The sequence below is a fragment of the Tachyglossus aculeatus genome, chromosome 1 (assembly GCF_015852505.1).
Source record: "Tachyglossus aculeatus isolate mTacAcu1 chromosome 1, mTacAcu1.pri, whole genome shotgun sequence".
Taxonomy (NCBI): Eukaryota; Metazoa; Chordata; class Mammalia; order Monotremata; family Tachyglossidae; genus Tachyglossus; species Tachyglossus aculeatus.
The window spans coordinates 2,719,014-2,738,323 of record NC_052066.1 but is presented as its reverse complement, the minus strand read 5'-3'; the positions used below and the strand labels follow the sequence as shown (position 1 = coordinate 2,738,323).

General features: G+C 49.0%; 1 protein-coding gene across 1 annotated transcript in view; it reads left to right on the top strand.

Moving 5' to 3' along the window:
• The window catches only part of LOC119932809 (protein mono-ADP-ribosyltransferase PARP14-like), a 126,488-nt gene that overhangs the window by 31,824 nt on the left and 75,354 nt on the right, over positions 1-19,310 (top strand). Inside the window, exons 6-7 of the mRNA XM_038751964.1 lie at positions 538-2,744; positions 8,303-8,539. Of these exons, the coding sequence (XP_038607892.1) occupies positions 538-2,744; positions 8,303-8,539 (2,444 nt within the window). The remainder of the gene's footprint in view (positions 1-537; positions 2,745-8,302; positions 8,540-19,310) is intronic.

Here is a 19,310-nt window from a genome sequence, read left to right as displayed (position 1 = left end):
CCAGGCACTTAGTCCAGTGCTCTGCACACAGTAAGCGCCCAATAAATACGATTGGGTAGGGACTGTCTCTATATGTTGCCAATTTGTACTTCCCAAGCGCTTAGTACAGTGCTCTGCACATAGTAAGCGCTCAATAAATACGATTTATGATGATGATGATGATGATGATGAGAGAGTGCTCATTTAAATCTGTTATCTGGAAACAAATTCAAAGACTATATCAAACATTCTAAAATCTGCCCTTCAATTCCAGACTACACTGCCAAATTTGCTTGCCTGAATTACTCGGAAAACTAATATAAAAGGGGGTTTAAGGACTATTCACATTTGTGGCTTTGGTTGAGCATGAAGTAACAGTACAAGGCTTCCTTGCGTATCTTCTGAATCATCTAACTTTGAGCCCACGGTTGGGTAGGGACCGTCTCTAGATGTTGCCAACTTGGACTTCCCAAGCGCTTGGTCCAGTGCCCTGCACACAGTAGGCGCCCAATAAATACGATTGATCGATTGATTGATCCCGGTGCCTTGGCTTCCCAGTTCTGCCCGCCGTCCTGGCAAAGGAGCACTTCATCAACAAGAGAGCGGTGTCCGTTCACGCCTACTGCCGAGCCCTGGGCGCCACACTCTACGGGAAGGAGCGTCCGCCACCGAGGCCGCCAGCCCCGCTGACCGTCCCCGTGTGCCCCGACGTCTGGCGGCTCCTGCACCACGACGCCCGCCGCGTGGCCGCGGAGCTGGAAGAGGAGATGCGTGCCCACCTGTGCCTCCTGGAGTGGGCCCCGCCGGACGGCGCCCGCCCGGAGGTCACCCTGCGCCCGTCGCCCGCCTTGGCCGGAGAAGGGGCGTCCAAGATCGGGGGATGGAGGGAGGCGGCCACCGCGGCGCTGGGCGACCTCCTGGACCGCTTCCGGGCCGCCCGGCTGGCCGTGACCCCGGCGGCCTGGGCGGCCGTCGGTGCCCGGCTGAAGGCCGAGGGCATCCTCACCGTGCACGACCCCAAGGGGCAGGAGGTCACCTTGGTGGGACGGCGGGCCGACGTGGACCGGCTGGAGCCCGAGTGGCGGGCGCTGGTGGACAGGGAGCAGAGGAGCCTCGCCGAGACGGTGGCGGTGCCCGCCGCCCAGCTGGGCCTCCTGCGCCGCGGCGGCCTGGAGGAGGAGATCCGCGCCGCCAGCCCGGACCTGCGGGTCAGCTTCGAGGCCGGGCGCGTGGCCCTGACCGGCCTGGAGGCCGAGGTCTTCCGGGCCAAGTGCCGCATCCTGGAAAGGCTCCGGGGCCTGGCCCGGGGCCCGCTCCCCCTCCGCCCCGCCGTGGTCCGCTTCCTGCGGCGGGTGGACGGGGCGGCCCTCTCCCGGGCCCTCTTCGACCCGCCGGGGATCTCGGCCGTCTGCGAGCTGGACGGGGAGGCCGCGGTCCTCACGGCCTCCTCCCCGGAGGCCCTGGAGGCCGCCCGGGAGGAGGTGAGGAGGCGGGTGGGCTCCAGGCCCATCCCGGTGGCCGACCCCGCCATCCTGGCACTGCCCGGCTGGCGAGAGCTGGTGCGCCGCCTGCCCGGGCCCGACTCCCCGAGCCCGGTCCTGGTGGACGACCCGCCGGAGGGGCCGGGGGCCGAGGTGGTGGTCACGGGCCTGTCCCCGGCGCTGGAGGAGGCCTACGGCCCGCTGGCCGACTTCGCGGACGGGCATGCTCCCGACCGGAGGCTGGTGCCCGTGGGGCCGTTGGCGACCCTCCGCTACTTGGAGCAGGCGGAGGATGCCCTCTGGAAGGGGCTGACGGGGGACGGCCTGACGGTGGTCTTCGTCCCCGACGTGGGCCGCCGGGGCGTCTCCCTCAGCGGGCCCCGCATGGCGGTGGCGGCCGGCCTGCCCCGCGTCCGGAAGGCCGCGGCCATGGTGGCGTTCAGCGAGGTGGCCGTCGAGAAGCCGGGCGTGGGCAGGCTCTTCCGGGACCAGGAGCCCCTGTACGCGGCTGTGGTCAAGCAGCAGTTCGGCTGCCTGATCCGTCTCCTGGAGGACGGCGAGGACGGGGAGGAGGACGGGGGGCCGGGCCCGGTCCTCTGCCTCAAGGAGCTGCCCGGGGGCGTCGAGCTGGTGGTCCGGCGGGGAGACCTGGCCCGCTATCCGGCCTCCGCCGTGGTCAACCCTGCCAACGAGAACCTGGAGCACGTCGGGGGGCTGGCCGGGCACCTGGCGCGGCGGGCCGGGCCGGAGCTGCAGGAGGCCTGCCGGCTGCTGGTGAAGGAGTCGGGGCCCGTGCCCACGGGCCGAGCCGTGGCCACCGAGGCCTGGAGCCTCCCGTACGGCCACATCATCCACGCCGTGGGGCCCAGGTGGAGGCCGGACGACCCCAAGGGCTGCGCGGCCCTGCTGGGCCGGGCCGTCCGCGAGAGCCTCCGCCTCGCGGACCGCCACGGCCACGGCTCGGTGGCCATCCCGGCGGTGGGCGCGGGCGTCTTCGGCTTCCCCGCGGCCTCGTGCGCCGACGCCATCGTGGAGGCCGTGGCGGAGGCCGCCCGGGGCGGGCTCCGGGCCGTCCGCGCCGTCCATCTGGTGGACCTGTCCGAGGACACCGCCCGGGCCTTGGCCGAGGCGGCCGGACGGGCCCCCGGGGCGGCCGTCGCGGCCCCCGTCGCCGGGCCGGAGCAGAAGGCCCCACGCGAAGGCCCGCCGGTGGTGCTGTCTACACTGCACACCCGACAGGGCCTGAAGGTCGTCCTCGAGAGCGGGAGGATCGAGGACGCGACGGTGAGCGTGGGGGTCCCGGGGGAGCGGGCTGGACCGCCTCACAGAGAAGCAGCGTGACTCCTTATTTTATTTTGTTAATACGTCTGGTTTTGTTCTCTGTCTCCCCCTTCTAGACTGTGAGCCCACTGTTGGGTAGGGACCGTCTCTAGATGTTGCCAATTTGGACTTCCCAAGCGCTTAGTGCAGTGCTCTGCACATAGTAAGCGCTCAATAAATACGATTGATTGATTGAGCCCGCTGTTGGGTAGGGACCGTCTCTATATAATAATGATAATAATGATGGTATTTGTTAAGCGCTTACTAGGTGCAATGCACCGTTCTAAGCGCTGGGGAGGTTACAAGGTCATCAGGTTGTCCCCCGGGGGGGCTTCCAGTTTTAATCCCCATTTTACAGATGAGGGAACTGAGGCCCAGAGAAGTTAACTGACTTGCCCAAAGTCACACAGCTGACAATTGGAGGAGCCGGGATTTGAACCCGTGACGTCTGACTCCAAAGCCTGTGTTCTTTCCACTGAGCCACGCTGCTTCTCTGTATGTTGCCAATTTGTACTTCCCAAGCGCTTAGTACAGTGCTCTGCACATAGTAAGCGCTCAATAAATACGATTGATTGATTGATTGATTGATTGATTGAGCCCGCTGTTGGGTAGGGACCGTCTCTATATAATAATAATAATGATAATAATGATGGTATTTGTTAAGCGCTTACTAGGTGCAAAGCACCGTTCTAAGCGCTGGGGAGGTTACAAGGTGATCAGGTTATCACCCGGGGGGGCTCCCAGTTTTAATCCCCATTTTACAGATGAGGGAACTGAGGCCCAGAGAAGTGAAGTGACTTGCCCAAAGTCACACAGCCGACAATTGGAGGAGCCGGGATTTGAACCCGTGACGTCTGACTCCAAAGCCTGTGTTCTTTCCACTGAGCCACGCTGCTTCTCTGTATGTTGCCAATTTGTACTTCCCAAGCGCTTAGTACAGTGCTCGGCACATAGTAAGCGCTCAATAAATACGATTGATTGATTGATTGATTGATTGAGCCCGCTGTTGGGTAGGGACCGTCTCTATATAATAATAATAATAATGATGGTATTTGTTAAGCGTTCACTAGGTGCAAAGCACCGTTCTAAGCGCTGGGGAGGTTACAAGGTGATCAGGTTGTCCCCCGGGGGGGCTTCCAGTTTTAATCCCCATTTTACAGATGAGGGAACTGAGGCCCAGAGAAGTGAAGTGACTTGCCCAAAGTCACACAGCCGACAGTTGGAGGAGTCGGGATTTGAACCCGTGACGTCTGACTCCAAAGCCCAGGCTCTTTCCACTGAGCCACGCTGCTTCTCTGTATGTTGCCAATTTGTACTTCCCAAGCGCTTAGTACAGTGCTCGGCACATAGTAAGCGCTCAATAAATACGATTGATTGATTGATTGATTGAGCCCGCTGTTGGGTAGGGACCATCTCTATATAATAATAATAATGATAATAATGATGGTATTTGTTAAGCGCTTACTAGGTGCAAAGCACTGTTCTAAGCGCTGGGGAGGTTACAAGGTGATCAGGTTGTCCCCCGGGGGGGCTCCCAGTTTTAATCCCCATTTTACAGATGAGGGAACTGAGGCACAGAGAAGTTAACTGACTTGCCCAAAGTCACACAGCTGACAATTGGAGGAGCTGGGATTTGAACCCGTGACGTCTGACTCCAAAGCCTGTGTTCTTTCCACTGAGCCACGCTGCTTCTCTGTATGTTGCCAATTTGTACTTCCCAAGCGCTTAGTACAGTGCTCTGCACATAGTAAGCGCTCAATAAATACGATTGATTGATTGATTGATTGATTGAGCCCGCTGTTGGGTAGGGACCATCTCTATATAATAATAATAATAATGATGGTATTTGTTAAGCGTTCACTAGGTGCAAAGCACCGTTCTAAGCGCTGGGGAGGTTACAAGGTGATCAGGTTGTCCCACGGTGGGGGGCTCCCAGTTCTAATCCCCATTTTACAGATGAGGGAACTGAGGCCCAGAGAAGTTAACTGACTTGCCCAAAGTCACACAGCTGACGATTGGAGGATCCGGGATTTGAACCCCTGACGTCTGACTCCAAAGCCTGTGTTCCTTCCACTGAGCCACGCTGCTTCTCTGTATGTTGCCAATTTGTACTTCCCAAGCGCTTAGTACAGTGCTCTGCACATAGTAAGCGCTCAATAAATACGATTGATTGATTGATTGATTGAGCCCGCTGTTGGGTAGGGACCATCTCTATATAATAATAATAATGATAATAATGATGGTATTTGTTAAGCGCTTACTAGGTGCAAAGCACTGTTCTAAGCGCTGGGGAGGTTACAAGGTGATCAGGTTGTCCCCCGGGGGGGCTCCCAGTTTTAATCCCCATTTTACAGATGAGGGAACTGAGGCACAGAGAAGTTAACTGACTTGCCCAAAGTCACACAGCTGACAATTGGAGGAGCTGGGATTTGAACCCGTGACGTCTGACTCCAAAGCCTGTGTTCTTTCCACTGAGCCACGCTGCTTCTCTGTATGTTGCCAATTTGTACTTCCCAAGCGCTTAGTACAGTGCTCTGCACATAGTAAGCGCTCAATAAATACGATTGATTGATTGATTGACTGGCTTGGGAGTCAGAGGTCATGGGTTCAAATCCTGGCTCCACCACTTAATAATAATAATAATGGTATTTGGGGGGGATACAAGGTGATCAGGTTGTCCCAAGTGGGGCTCACAGTCTTCATCCCCGTTTTGCAGATGAGGGAACTGAAGCACAGGGAAGTTAATTAAAATAATAAATAATGTTATTTATTAAGCACTTACTATGTGCAAAGCACTGTTCTAAGCGCTGCGGGGATACAAGGTGATCAGGTTTTTCCACGTGGGGCTCACAGTCTTCATCCCCAATTTACAGATTAGGGAACTGAAGCCCAGAGAAGTGAATAGTAATAATAAATAATGGTATTTGTTAAGCGCTTACTATGTGCAAAGCACTGTTCTAAGCGCTGCAGGGATATAAGGTGATCAGGTTGTCCCACGTGGGGCTCACAGTCTTCATCCCTGTTTTACAGATGAGGGAACTGAAGCACAGAGAAGTTAATAATAATAATAATAATAAATAATGGTATTTGTTAAGCGCTTACTATGTGCCAAGCATGGTTCTGAGCGCTGGGGAGGAGACAAGGTGATCAGGTTGTCCCACGGAAGGCTCACAGTCTTCATCCCCATTTTCCAGATGAGGTAACTGAGGCCCAGAGGCGAAGTTGGGATCCCCCGTGGGACAACCTGCTCACCTTGTAACCTCCCCAGCGCTTAGAACAGTGCTTTGCATATAGTAAGCGCTCAACAAGTATCATCATCATCATTATTATTATTATTATGGGTTCAAATCCCGGCTCCGCCAATTGACAGCTGTGTGACTTCGGGCAAGTCACTTCACTTCTCTGGGCCTCAGTGACCTCATCTGTAAAATGGGGATGAAGACTGTGAGCCCCCCGTGGGCCAACCTGATCACCTTGTAACCTCCCCAGCGCTTAGAACAGTGCTTTGCATATAGTAAGCGCTTAACAAATGCCATCATCATTATTATTATTATTATTATGGGTTCAAATCCCAGCTCTGCCAATTGACAGCTGTGTGACTTTGGGGAAGTCACTTCACTTCTCTGAGCCTCAGTGACCTCATCTGTAAAATGGGGATGAAGACTGTGAGCCCCCCGTGGGCCAACCTGATCACCTTGTAACCTCCCCAGTGCTTAGAACAGTGCTTTGCATATAGTAAGCGCTTAACAAATGCCATCATCATTATTATTATTATTATTATGGGTTCAAATCCCGGCTCCGCCAATTGACAGCTGTGTGACTTCAGGCAAGTCACTTCACTTCTCTGGGCCTCAGTGACCTCATCTGTAAAATGGGGATGAAGACTGTGAGCCCCCCGTGGGCCAACCTGATCACCTTGTAACCTCCCCAGCGCTTAGAACAATCAATCAATCAATCAATCAATCAATCGTATTTATTGAGCGCTTACTGTGTGCAGAGCACTGGACTAAGCGCTTGGGAAGTCCAAGTTGGCAACATAGAGAGACGGTCCCTACCCAACAGTGGGCTCCCAGTCTAAAAGGGGGAGACAGAGAACAAAACCAAACATACTAACAAAATGAAATAAATAGAATAGATATGGACAAGTAAAATAAATAAATAAATAGAGTAATAAATATGTAGTAATAATGATGGCATTTGATGTACAAATAATAATGATGATGATGTACAAATAATGATGTACAAACATATATCCATATATACAGGTACTGTGGGGAAGGGAAGGAGGTAAGATGGGGGGGATGGAGAGGGGGACGAGGGGGGACAGTGCTTTGCACATAGTAAGCGCTTAATAAATGCTATTAAAAAAAAAACAAAAAGGAGGAAAGGGGACAGGAAGGGGGACCCGAATGGATGCGTCCCCTGGGTGGATATGGACCGGTCAATCAATCAATCAATCAGTCGTATTTATTGAGCGCTTACTGTGTGCAGAGCACTGTACTGAGCGCTTGGGAAGTCCAAGTTGGCAACATCTAGAGACGGTCCCTACCCAACAGTGGGCTCACAGTCTAAAAGGGGGAGACAGAGAACAAAACAAACATACTAACAAAATGAAATAAATAGAATAGATATGGACAAGTAAAATAAATAAATAAATAGAGTAATAAATATGTGCAAACATATATACATATATACAGGTACTGTGGGGAAGGGAAGGAGGTAAGATGGGGGGGATGGAGAGGGGGACGAGGGGGGACAGTGCTTTGCACATAGTAAGCGCTTAATAAATGCTATTAAAAAAAAAACAAAAAGGAGGAAAGGGGACAGGAAGGGGGACCCGAATGGATGCATCCCCTGGGTGGGGATGGACCGGTCAATCAATCAGTCAATCAGTCGTATTTATTGAGCGCTTACTGTGTGCAGAGCACTGTACTGAGCGCTTGGGAAGTCCAAGTTGGCAACATCTAGAGACGGTCCCTACCCAACAGTGGGCTCACAGTCTAAAAGGGGGAGACGGAGAACAAAACCAAACATACCAACAAAATGAAATAAATAGAATAGATATGGACAAGTAAAATAAATATTGATTGATAAATAAATAAATAGAGTAATAAATATGTACAAACATATATACATATATACAGGTGCTGTGGGGAAGGGAAGGAGATAAGATGGGGGGGATGGAGAGGGGGACGAGGGGGGACAGTGCTTTGCACATAGTAAGCGCTTAATAAATGCTATTAAAAAAAACAAAAAGGAGGAAAGGGGACAGGAAGGGGGACCCGAATGGATGTGTCCCCTGGGTGGATATGGACCGGTCAATCAATCAATCAATCAGTCGTATTTATTGAGCGCATGCTGTGTGCAGAGCACTGTACTGAGCGCTTGGGAAGTCCAAGTTGGCAACATCTAGAGACGGTCCCTACCCTACAGTGGGCTCCCAGTCGAAAAGGTCCTGGTTCTGGACGCCGGGGCGGGGGCTTGGGCCTCTCACCTGCTCTCTGTCCTCGGTGACTGTCTAGACGCAGGTGATCATCAACAGCGTGGCCCCCGACCTGCAGCTGGGGAAGGGGGCCCTGGCCGCGGCCCTGCTCCGGGCAGCCGGCCCAGAGATCCAAGTCCAGCTGGACAGGCACCGGTCCGGAGGAGAGGCGGCCCAGGGATCCGTCTTCACCACCAGCGGCGGGAAGCTGGGCTGCTCCATCGTGCTGCACGTGGTCATCCCCCAGTGGGACAACGGAGCCGGGATGGCGGAACAGGTAAGAATCATAAAATAATAATAATGATGGCATTTATTGAGCACTTACTACGTGCACAGCACTGTTCGAAGCGCTGGGGAGGTTACAAGGTCATCAGGTTGGCCCACGTGGGGCTCACGGTCTTCATCCCCATTTGACGGATGAGGTCCAGAGAAGTGAAGTGACTCGCCCAAAGTCACCCAGCTGACAAGTGGCGGAGCCGGGATTTGAACCCGTGACCTCTGACTCCGAAGCCCGGGCTCTTTCCACTGAGCCAGTGCTTATCAAGGCGCTGGGGGAGATACAGGGTGATCAGATTGTCCCACGGGGGGCCCACAGTCTTCATCCCCATTTTACGGATGAGGGAACTGAGGCCCAGAGAAGGGAAGTGACTGGCCCAAAGTCACCCGGCTGACAAGTGGCGGAGCCGGGATTTGAACCCGTGACCTCTGACTCCGAAGCCCGGGCTCTTTCCACTGAGCCAGTGCTTATCTAGGCACTGGGGGAGATACAAGGTGATCAGATTGTCCCACGGGGGGCCCACAGTCTTCATCCCCATTTTACAGATGAGGGAACTGAGGTCCAGAGAAGGGAAGTGACTGGGCCAAAGTCCCACAGCTGACAATCAATCAATCAATCAATCAATCATGTTTATTGAGCACTCACTGCGTGCAAAGCACTGTTCTAAGTGCTGGGGGAGGTACAAGGTGATCAGATTGTCCCACGGGGGGCCCACAGTCTTCATCCCCATTTTACAGATGAGGGAACTGAGGCCCAGAGAAGGGAAGTGACTGGCCCAAAGTCCCACAGCTGACAATCAATCAATCAATCGTATTTATTGAGCACTTACTGCATGCAAGGCACTGTTCTAAGCGCTGGGGGAGGTACAAGGTGATCAGATTGTCCCACGGGGGGCCCACAGTCTTCATCCCCATTTTACAGATGAGGGAACTGAGGCCCAGAGAAGGGAAGTGACTGGCCCAAAGTCCCACAGCTGACAACTGGCAGAGCTGGGATTTGAACCCATGACCTCTGACTCCGAAGCCCGGGCTCTTTCCACTGAGCCAGTGCTTACAATGTGCAAAGCACTGTTCTAGGTGCTGGGGGAGATACAAGGTGATCAGATTGTCCCAAGGGGGGCTCACAGTCTTCATCCCCATTTTACAGATGAGGGAACTGAGGCCCAGAGAAGGGAAGTGACTGGCCCAAAGTCCCACAGCTGACAATCAATCAATCAATCAATCGTATTTATTGAGCACTTACTGCGTGCAAAGCAGTGTTCTAAGCGCTGGGGGACATACAAGGTGATCAGATTGTCCCACGGAAGGCCCACAGTCTTTATCCCCATTTTACAGATGAGGGAACTGAGGCCCAGAGAAGGGAAGTGACTGGCCCAAAGTCACCCAGCTGACAAGTGGCGGAGCTGGGATTTGAACCCGTGACCTCTGACTCCAAAGCCCGGCCGCTTTCCACTGAGCCAGTCCTTACTATGTGCTAAGCACTGTTCTAAGCGCTGGGGGAGGTACAAGGTGATCAGATTGTCCCACGGGGGGCTCACAGTCTTCATCCCCATTTTACGGATGAGGGAACTGAGGTCCAGAGAAGGGAAGTGACTGGGCCAAAGTCCCACAGCTGACAATCAATCAATCAATCAATCAATCAATCAATCAATCGTATTTATTGAGCGCTTACTGCATGCAAAGCACTGTTCTAAGCGCTGGGGGAGATACAAGGTGATCAGATTGTCCCACGGGGGGCTCACAGTCTTCATCCCCCTTTTAGACTGTGAGCCCACTGTTGGGTAGGGACTGTCTCTATGTGTTGCCAATTTGTACTTCCCAAGCGCTTAGTACAGTGCTCTGCACATAGTAAGCGCTCAATAAATACGATTGATTGATTGATTCATCCTCATTTTACAGATGAGGGAACTGAGGACCAGAGAAGTGAAGTGACTGGCCCAAAGTCCCACAGCTGACAATCAATCAGTCAATCCATTGTATTTATTGAGCGCTTATGGTGTTCAGAGCACTGGACTAAGCGCTTGGGAAGTCCAAGTTGGCAACATCTAGACGGTCCCTACCCAACAGTGGGCTCACAGTCTAGAAGGGGGAGACAGAGAACAAAACCAAACATATTAACAAAATAAAATCAATCAATCAATCAATTGTATTTATTGAGCGCTTACTATGTGCAGAACACTGGACTAAGCGCTTGGGAAGTACAAGTTGGCAACATATAGAGACGGTCCCTACCCAACTGTGGGCTCACAGTCTAAAAGGGGGAGACAGAGAACAAAACCAAACATATTAACAAAATAAAATAAATAGAATAGATATGTACAAGTAAAATAAATAGAGTAATAAATATGTACAAACATATATACATATATACAGGTGCTGTGGGGAAGGGAAGGAGGTAAGATGGGGGGAAGGAGAGGGGGATGAGGGGGAGGGGAAGGAAGGGGCTCAGTCTGGGAAGGCCTCCTGGAGGAGGTGAGCTCTCAGTAGGGCTCTGAAGGGAGGAAGAGAGCTAGCTTGGCGAAATAAAATAAATAGAATAGACATGTACAAGTAAAATAAATAAGTAAATAGAGTAATAAATATGTACAAACATATATACAGGTGGCAGACAAGTGGCGGAGCCGGGATTTGAACCCATGACCTCTGACTCCAAAGCCCGGGCTCTTTCCATTGAGCCACGCTGTGTCCGGCCAGCCGGGGAAGCGGGAAGGCCCGGTCGGGTGGGCCTGGGGGCGGGGGTGGCCATCACCGGTCCGTGCGGGGTCATTCATTCGATCATCATCATCATCAATCGTATTTATTGAGCGCTTACTGTGTGCAGAGCACTGGACTAAGCGCTTGGGAAGTCCAAGTTGGCAACATCTAGAGACAGTCCCTACCCAACAGTGGGCTCACAGTCTAAAAGGGGGAGACAGAGAACAAAGCCAAACATACTAACAAAATAAAATAAATAGAATAGATATGTACAAGTAAAATAAATAAATAAAGAGAGTAATCAATCAATCAATCAATCATATTTATTGAGCACTTACTGTGTGCAGAGCACTGGACTAAGCGCTTGGGAAGTACAAATTGGCAACATATAGAGACCGTCCCTACCCACCAGTGGGCTCACAGTCTAAAAGGGCGAGACAGAGAACAAAACCAAACATACTAACAAAAGAAAATAAATAGAATAGATATGTACAAGTAAAATAAATAGAGTAATAAATATGTACAAACATATATACATGTATAGGTGCTGTGGGGAAGGGAAGGAGGTAAGATGGGGGGGATGGAGAGGGGGACGAGGGGGAGATTCGATCCTATTTATTTATTGGGAAGTCCAAGTTGGCAACATCTAGAGCCGGTCCCTACCCAACAGCGGGCTCACGGTCTAGAAGGGGGAGACGGACAACAAAACAAAACATATTCACAAAATAAAATAAATAGAATAAATATGTACAATATAAATAAGTAAAATAGAGTAATAAATATGTACATATATATATATATATATACAAGGTCACAGAGTAATAAATATGTACAAACATATATACATATATACAGGATCACAGGGTCACTGGGGGACGGTCGGGGATGGCGGCCAGTCTACCGTATTCATTGAGCGCTTAGATTGAGGAGCGTTGAGAAGCAGCGTGGCTCAGTGGAAAGAGCCCGGGCTTGGGAGTCGGAGGTCGTGGGTTCTAATCCCGCTCCGCCACTTGTCAGCTGGGTGGCTTTGGGCAAGTCACTTCACTTCTCTGGGCCTCAGTGACCTCATCTGGACAATGGGGATGAAGGCTGTGAGCCCCCCGTGGGACAACCTGATCACCTCGTATCCCCCCCAGCGCTTAGAACAGTGCTTGGCCCATAGTAGTAATAATGGCATTTATTAAGCGCTTACTATGTGCAAAGCACTGTTCTAAGCGCTGGGGTAGATACAAGGTAATCAAGTTGTCTTTTAGACTGTGAACCCACTGTTGTTATTACTCTATTTATTTATTTATTTTACTTGTACATATCTATTCTATTTATTTTATTTTGTTAGTATGTTTGTTTTTTTTTTTTCTCTGTCTCCCCCTTTTAGACTGTGAGCCCACTGTTGGGTAGGGACTGTCTCTATATGTTGCCAATTTGTACTTCCCAAGCGCTTAGTACAGTGCTCTGCACATAGTAAACGCTCAATAAATATGATTGATTGATTGATTGATTGTTGGGTAGGGACTGTCTCTATGTGTTGCCAACTTGTACTTTCCAAGCGCTTAGTCCAGTGCTCTGCACACAGTAAGCGCTCAATAAATACGATTGATGATGATGATGAAGTTGTCCCACGGGGGGCTTACAGTCAATCCCCATTTTACAGATGAGGTAACTGAGGCCCAGAGAAGTGAAGCGACTTGCCCAAAGTCACCCAGCTGACAGTTGGCGGAGCCGGGATTTGAACCCATGACCACTGACTCCAAAGCCCGGGCTCTTTCCACTGAGCCACGCTGCTTCTCTGTGTGCAGAGCACTGTATTAAGCACTCGGGAAGTACAAGTTGGCAACATATAAAGACGGTCCCTACCCAACAGCGGGCACTTGTCAGTTGGGTGACTTTGGGCAAGTCACTTCACTTCTCTGGGCCTCAGTGACTTCATATGGACAATGGGGATGAAGACTTTTAGACTGGGAGCCCACTGTTGGGTAGGGACCGTCTCTATATGTTGCCAACTTGGACTTCCCAAGCGCTTAGTCCAGTGCTCTGCACACGGTAAGCGCTCAATAAATACGATTGATTGACTGATTGATTGACTGTGAGCCCCACGTGGGACAACCTGATCACCTTGTATCCCCCCACAGCGCTTAGAACAGTGCTTGGCCCGTAGTAAGCGCTTAACAAATCTTCTAGACTGTGAGCCCGTTGTTGGGTAGGGACCGTCTCTATATGTTGCCGGCTTGTACTTCCCAAGCGCTTAGTACAGTGCTCTGCACATAGTAAGCGCTCAATAAATACGATTGATGATGATGATGATGACCGTCTCTATATGTTGCCGGCTTGTACTTCCCAAGCGCTTAGTACAGTGCTCTGCACACAGTAAGCGCTCAATAAATAACGATTGAATGACTGAATGAATGAACAAACACCATCATTATTATTATGTGGGACAACTTGATTATCTTGTATCTCCCCCAGCGCTTAGAACAGTGCTCGGCACTTAGTAAGCGCTTAATAAATACCATTATCGTCATTATTGTTATAATTACTGTGTGCAGAGCAACGAACTAATACAACAATACAACATGCTGAGAAGCAGCACGGCGTCGTGGCTAGAGCCCGGGCCTCGGAGTCAGAAGGTCATGGGTTCTAATTCCGGCTCTGCCCCTGTGTGACCTTGGGCAAGTCACTTCCCTTCTTTGTGCCTCAGTTCCCTCATCTATAAATGGGGATGAATAATAATGAGAATAATAATAATGGCATTTGTTAAGCGCTTACTATGTGCCAAGCACTGTTCTAAGCACTGGGGGGGGATACAATGTGATTAAAGGTACCCGAGACCGGCCGGAGAAGAAGGGGGCAGGGGGCTCCCCGCCTGTCTGGACCCCCAGCCAGGGCTCTCAGCCTCTCTGGGCTGCAAAGTATATAATATATATGCTTTATATAACATATATATGTAAAATATATATACTTTATATAACATATATATGTAAAATATATATACTTTATATAACATATATATGTAAAATAGATATACTTTATATAACATATATATGTAAAATATATATACTTTATATAACATATATGTGTAAAATATATATACTTTATATAATATATATGTAAAATATATATACTTTATACAATATATACTATATATAATATATACTTTATATAATATATACTTTATATAATATATATACTTTATATATATATTAGTATATGTAGTATATTGGTATATATACTACTACTACTAATAATAATGGCATTTATTAAGCGCTTACTATGTGCAAAGCACTGTTCTAAGCGCTGGGTAGGTTACAGAGAGATCAGGTGGTCCCACGGGGGGCTCACAGTCTTCATTCCCATTTTACGGATGAGGGAACTGAGGCTCAGAGAAGTGATGTGACTGGCCCAAAGTCACACAGCTGACAATTGGCCGGGCTGGGAAGTGAACCCATGACCCCTGACTCCAAAGCCCGTGCTCTTTCCACTGAGCCACACTGCTTCTATATTATACTGCAGTATAGTATAGTATATACTATATAGTATATACTATATACTATATAGTATATATACTGAAGCAGCGTGGCTCAGTGGAAAAGAGCCCGGGCTTTGGAGTCAGAGGTCATGGGTTCAAATCCCGGCTCCGCCAATTGTCAGCTTGGTGACTTGGGCAAGTCACTTAACTTCTCTGGGCCTCAGTTCCCTCATCTATAAAATGGGGATTAAAATTGTGGGACAACCTGATCACCTTGTAACCTTTCCAGTGCTTAGAACAGTGTTTTGCCTAGTAAACGCTTAATTAATAATAATAATGATGATGGCATTTATTAAGTGCTTACTAAGGGCAAGGCACTGTTCTAAGCGCCGGGGGGATACAAGATAGTCAGGGTTGTCCCACGAGGAGCTCACAGTCTTAATCCCCATTTTGCAGATGAGGGAACTGAGGCCCAGAGAAGTGAAGTGACTGGCCCAAAGTCACACAGCAGAGAAGCAGCATGGCTCAGTGGAAAGAGCCCGGGCTTTGGAGTCAGAGGTCATGGGTTCGAATCCCGACTCCGCCACATCTGCTGTGTGACCTTGGGCAAGTCACTTCACTTCTCTGAGCCTCAGTGACCTCATCTGTAAAATGGGGATTAAGACCGTGAGCCCCACGTGGGACAACTTGATCACCTTGTATCCCCCCCAGCGCTTAGAACAGTGCTCTGCGCATAGTAAGCGCTTAACCAATGCCATCATTATTGCTATTATAAGTGGTGGAGTCGGGATTTGAACCCATAACCTCTGACTCCCAAGCCCGGGATCTTTCGAGTCCGTGCTGGGTCACCGGGGGAGAGTCAGGGATGGACAAGGGACAGACATTTCACTTCTCTGGGCATGGCATAGTGGATCCAGCATGAGCCTGGGAGCTGGAAGGCCCTGGGTTCTAATCCTGACCCTGCCACTTGTCACGTCACTTCTCTGTGCCTCGGTTGCCTCGTCTGTAAAATGGGGGCTATGAGCGTGAGCCTGAGACGGCAGCGTGGCTCTGCGGAAAGAGCCCGGGCTTTGGGTTCAAATCCCGGCTCCGCCACCTGTCAGCTGGGTGACTTGGGGCAAGTCACTTCACTTCTGTGCACACAGTAAGCGCTCAGTAAATACGATTGATTGATTCTCTGGGCCTCACTTCCCTCATCTGGAAAATGGGGATGAAGACTGGGAGCCCCCCGTGGGACAACCTGACCACCTTGTAACCTCCCCAGTGCTTAGCACCTGGTGAGCACTTAACAAATTCATTCATTCATTCAATCGTATTTATTGAGCGCTTACTGTGTGCAGAGCACTGGACTAAGCGCTCGGGAAGTACAAGTTGGCAACCTATAGAGACGGTCCCTACCCAACAACGGGCTCACAGTCTAGAAGGGGGAGACAGAGAACAAAATAAAACATATGGACAGGTGTCACGTCATCAGAATAAATAGATGTAAAGCTAACAAATACCATCATTATTACATGGGACGTGGACTCTGTCCGATCTGATTACCTTGTATCTCCCCCAACGCTCAGTACAGTGCCTGACTGAGCCCCTTCCTTCCTCTCCCCCTCGTCCCCCTCTCCATCCCCCCATCTTACCTCCTTCCCTTCCCCACAGCACCTGTATATATGTATATATGTTTGTACATATTTATTACTCTATTTATGTATTTATTTTACTTATACATCTCTATTCTATTTATTTTATTTTGTTAGTATGTTTGGTTTTGTTCTCTGTCTCCCCCTTTTAGACTGTGAGCCCAATGTTCGGTAGGGACTGTCTCTAGATGTTGCCAATTTGGACTTCCCAAGCGCTTAGTACAGTGCTCTGCACATAGTAAGCACTCAATAAATGCGATTGATGATGATGATGATGATGGCACACAGTAAGCGCTCAATAAATACGATTGATTGATTGATTTGTTAAGCGCTTACTATGTGCACAGCACTGCTCTAAGGGCTGGGTAGGTGACAAGGTGATCAGGTTGTCCCTCGGGGGGCTCACGGTTTTAATCCCCATTTTCCAGATGAGGGAACTGAGGCCCAGGGAAGTGAAGTGACTTTCCCAAGGTCACACAGCAGACATGGCGGAGTTGGGATAATAATCCCCCTTCTAATAACAATCTCCCCCTTCTAATAATAATAATAATAATGGCATTTGTTTGTCCTTCTCTTCCCCACAGCACCTGTACATATGTATATATGTTTGTACATATCTATTACTCTATTTATTTATTCATTTTACTTGTACATATCTATTCTATTTATTTTATTTTGTTAGTATGTTTGGTTTTGTTCTCTGTCTCCCCCTTTTAGACTGTGAGCCCAATGTTGGGTAGGGACTGTCTCTATATGTTGCCAATTTGTACTTCCCAAACGCTTAGTCCAGTGCTCTGCACATAGTAAGCGCTCAATAAATACGATTGATGATGATGATGGCACACAGTAAGCCCTTCCCAAATACCATTTTGTTTTTAAAAAAAGAAAACCCTCATTTCCTCTTCTCCCACTCCCTTCTGCATCGCCCTTTCACTTGGATTTGCACGTCATTTATTCACCCCTCCTTCAGATCCTCAGCACTTAAATCCATAGCTGGCATGAATTTCATTCATTCAGTCGTATTTATTGAGCGCTGACTGTGGGCAGAGCACTGTACTAAGCGCTTAGAAAGTACAATTCGGCAACAGATAGAGACGGTCCCTACCCAACAACGGGCTCACGGTCTAGAAGACTCCTATTTACTTCTATTAATGTTTGTGTCCCCCTCTAAACTGTCAGCTCCTTGTGAGCAGGGAACACGTCTATCAATTCTGTTCTTTTGGACCCTCCCAGGCGCTTACCACAGTGCTCTGCACACAGTAAGCGCCCAATAAATACCACTGATTGATTGATTGATTGAATGAGACCACCGTGGGCAAGGAATGTGTCTCCCAACGGTGTCGTGTCGTCCTCTCCCAAGTCCTTAGTACGGTGCTCTAGACACCCTAAGCCCTCAATAAGCACAATTGATCAAACAAAGACCGGTATTATTATTGATGCTAAACTTAATTATCAATTACAATTATTTATTTATTTATTTTACTTGTACTTATCTATTCTATTTATTTTATTTTGTTAGTATGTTTGGTTTTGTTCTCTGTCTCCCCCTTTTAGACTGTGAGCCCACTGTTGGGTAGGGACTGTCTCTATATGTTGCCAATTTGTACTTCCCAAGCGCTTAGTCCAGTGCTCTGCACATAGTAAGCGCTCAATAAATATGATTGATTGATTGATTGATTACAATTATTAATAATAGCATGATAATGATAATGATAATGATAATGATAAGAAGAAGAATAAAAAGAATCATGGTATTTGTTAAGAGCTTACTATGTTCCACGCACTGTACAAAGCACAGGGGTGGGCACAAGCAAATCAAATTATTATTATTATTATTATTATTATTATTATTATTATTTATAATAATAGTGTTACTAGTAACATAATAATAATAATAATGTTAAACACAGTCCCTGTCCCATGGGGGGGCTCACATGAGCTCAAGCGCTCATGCTCTAAGCGCTCAATAAATACGATTGAATGAATGACTAGTAGGCCACAACTAGGCCACGTTGCTTCTCTTATTTTGTTTTGTTTTAAGGGGCTTTGTGAAGCACTTACCACGTGCCAGAGCCTGTACTAAGCGCTGGGGTATTCATTCATTCATTCAATCGTATTTATTGAGCGCTTACTGTGTGCAGAGCACTGGACTTAGCGCTTGGGAAGGACAAGTTGGCAACCTATAGAGACGGTCCCTACCCAACAGCGGGCTCATTCATTCATTCATTCAATCGTATCTATTGAGCGCTTACCATGTGCAGGGCACTGGACTAAGTGCTTGGGACAGACTGAGCCCCTTTTTCCCTCCCCTCCTCCCCATTCCCCCCACCCTACCTCCTTCCCCTCCCCACAGCACCTGTATATATGTTTGTACAGATTTATTGCTGTATATATTTCACTTGTCCATATTTATTATTCTATTTATTTTGTTAATGATGTGCGTTTAGCTTTAATTCTATTTGTTCTGACGACTTGACACCCGTCCACATGTTTTGTTTTGTTGTCTGTGTCCCCCTTCTAGACCGTGAGCCCACTGTTGGGTGGGGACCGTCTCTATATGTTCATTCATTCATTCATTCAATCGTATTTATTACTCTCTATATTTTACTTGTCCATATTTACTATTCTATTCATTTTGTTAATGATGTGCATTTAGCTTGAATTCTATTTGTTCTGATGACTTGACACCCGTCCACATGTTTTGTTTTGTTGTCTGTCTCCCCTTTCTAGATCAGGAGCCCGCTGTCAAATAGGGACCGTCTCTATATGTTCATTCATTCATTCACTCAATCGTATTTATTGCTCTATATATTTTACTAGTCCATATTTATTATTCTATTTATTTTGTAAATGATGTGCGTTTAGCTTTCATTCTATTTGTTCTGGCGACTTGACACCTGTCCACATGTTTTGTTTTGTTGTCTATCTCCCCCTTCTAGACCGTGAGCCCGCTGTGGGGTGGGGACCGTCTCTATATGTTC